The sequence below is a fragment of the Bison bison genome, unplaced genomic scaffold (genome assembly GCF_000754665.1).
Source record: "Bison bison bison isolate TAMUID 2011002044 unplaced genomic scaffold, Bison_UMD1.0 scf7180017864289, whole genome shotgun sequence".
NCBI classification, from domain to species: Eukaryota; Metazoa; Chordata; class Mammalia; order Artiodactyla; family Bovidae; genus Bison; species Bison bison.
Window position 1 is genome coordinate 11,380,610 of NW_011494861.1, and position 763 is coordinate 11,381,372.

General features: G+C 69.9%; 1 protein-coding gene across 1 annotated transcript in view; it reads left to right on the top strand.

The window, feature by feature from the left end:
• ACAP3 (ArfGAP with coiled-coil, ankyrin repeat and PH domains 3) overlaps positions 1-763 on the top strand; it is a 14,634-nt gene that overhangs the window by 10,744 nt on the left and 3,127 nt on the right. The window contains exons 18-19 of the mRNA XM_010850227.1: positions 289-509; positions 594-704. Of these exons, the coding sequence (XP_010848529.1) occupies positions 289-509; positions 594-704 (332 nt within the window). The remainder of the gene's footprint in view (positions 1-288; positions 510-593; positions 705-763) is intronic.

The window sequence follows — 763 nt, forward strand, 5'->3', positions numbered from 1 at the left end:
GGGTGAGCGGGGGCCCTCGGGCAGCAGAGGGCGCCGCCTCGCCGTCCCTCAGCTCTGGGCTCTTCTGTGAGGGCTGCTCTTGGGTGCGGCTCACTGCTGCCTGGAACCGCGTCTGGATGGAGACCTCCCCGCTTGCATTATGGCGGCGCTTCGGCCCATCCGTCCTGCTAGGGCCGGCCTGAGCGAGGGTGGGGATCACACCCACGGCTGTGCTCCTAGGGGGCGCTTAATCCTTGACTCTGTTGAGCTGTCACTTGATTTCCTCACCTTTCCTCCCATCCTGGGCAGGGCTCTCCTCTGCCCGCTAGTGGGGACTGATCCTGCTCCAGGCAGCATCCCCGGGAGTGTGGGCGGCCCTCCAGCCTTCCCCCAGACGCTCTCAGGACCCCCTCTGGCTGTGGACTTTGCAGGTCTGAGCAGCGACAGCGGCTTAGGGGGCAGCTCCGACGGCAGCTCAGATGTCCTGGCCTTCGGCGTGGGCTCTGTGGTGGACCGCGTCGCTGAGGAGGGTGAGTGCGCGGCTCCCCATCTCCCGCCCTGCGCCTCCCCCGCTCCGGGCCGGTTTACCGGCCCTGATCGCCCTGTCCTCGCAGAGGGTGCAGAGTCGGAGGAGTCCAGCGGCGAGGCGGACGGAGAGGCGGAGACCTGGGGCCTGGCAGACGTGCGCGAGCTGCATCCGGGGCTGCTGGCGCACCGCGCGGCACGCACCCGCGACCTTCCCGCCCTGGCGGCGGCTCTGGCGCACGGGGCGGAGGTCAACTGG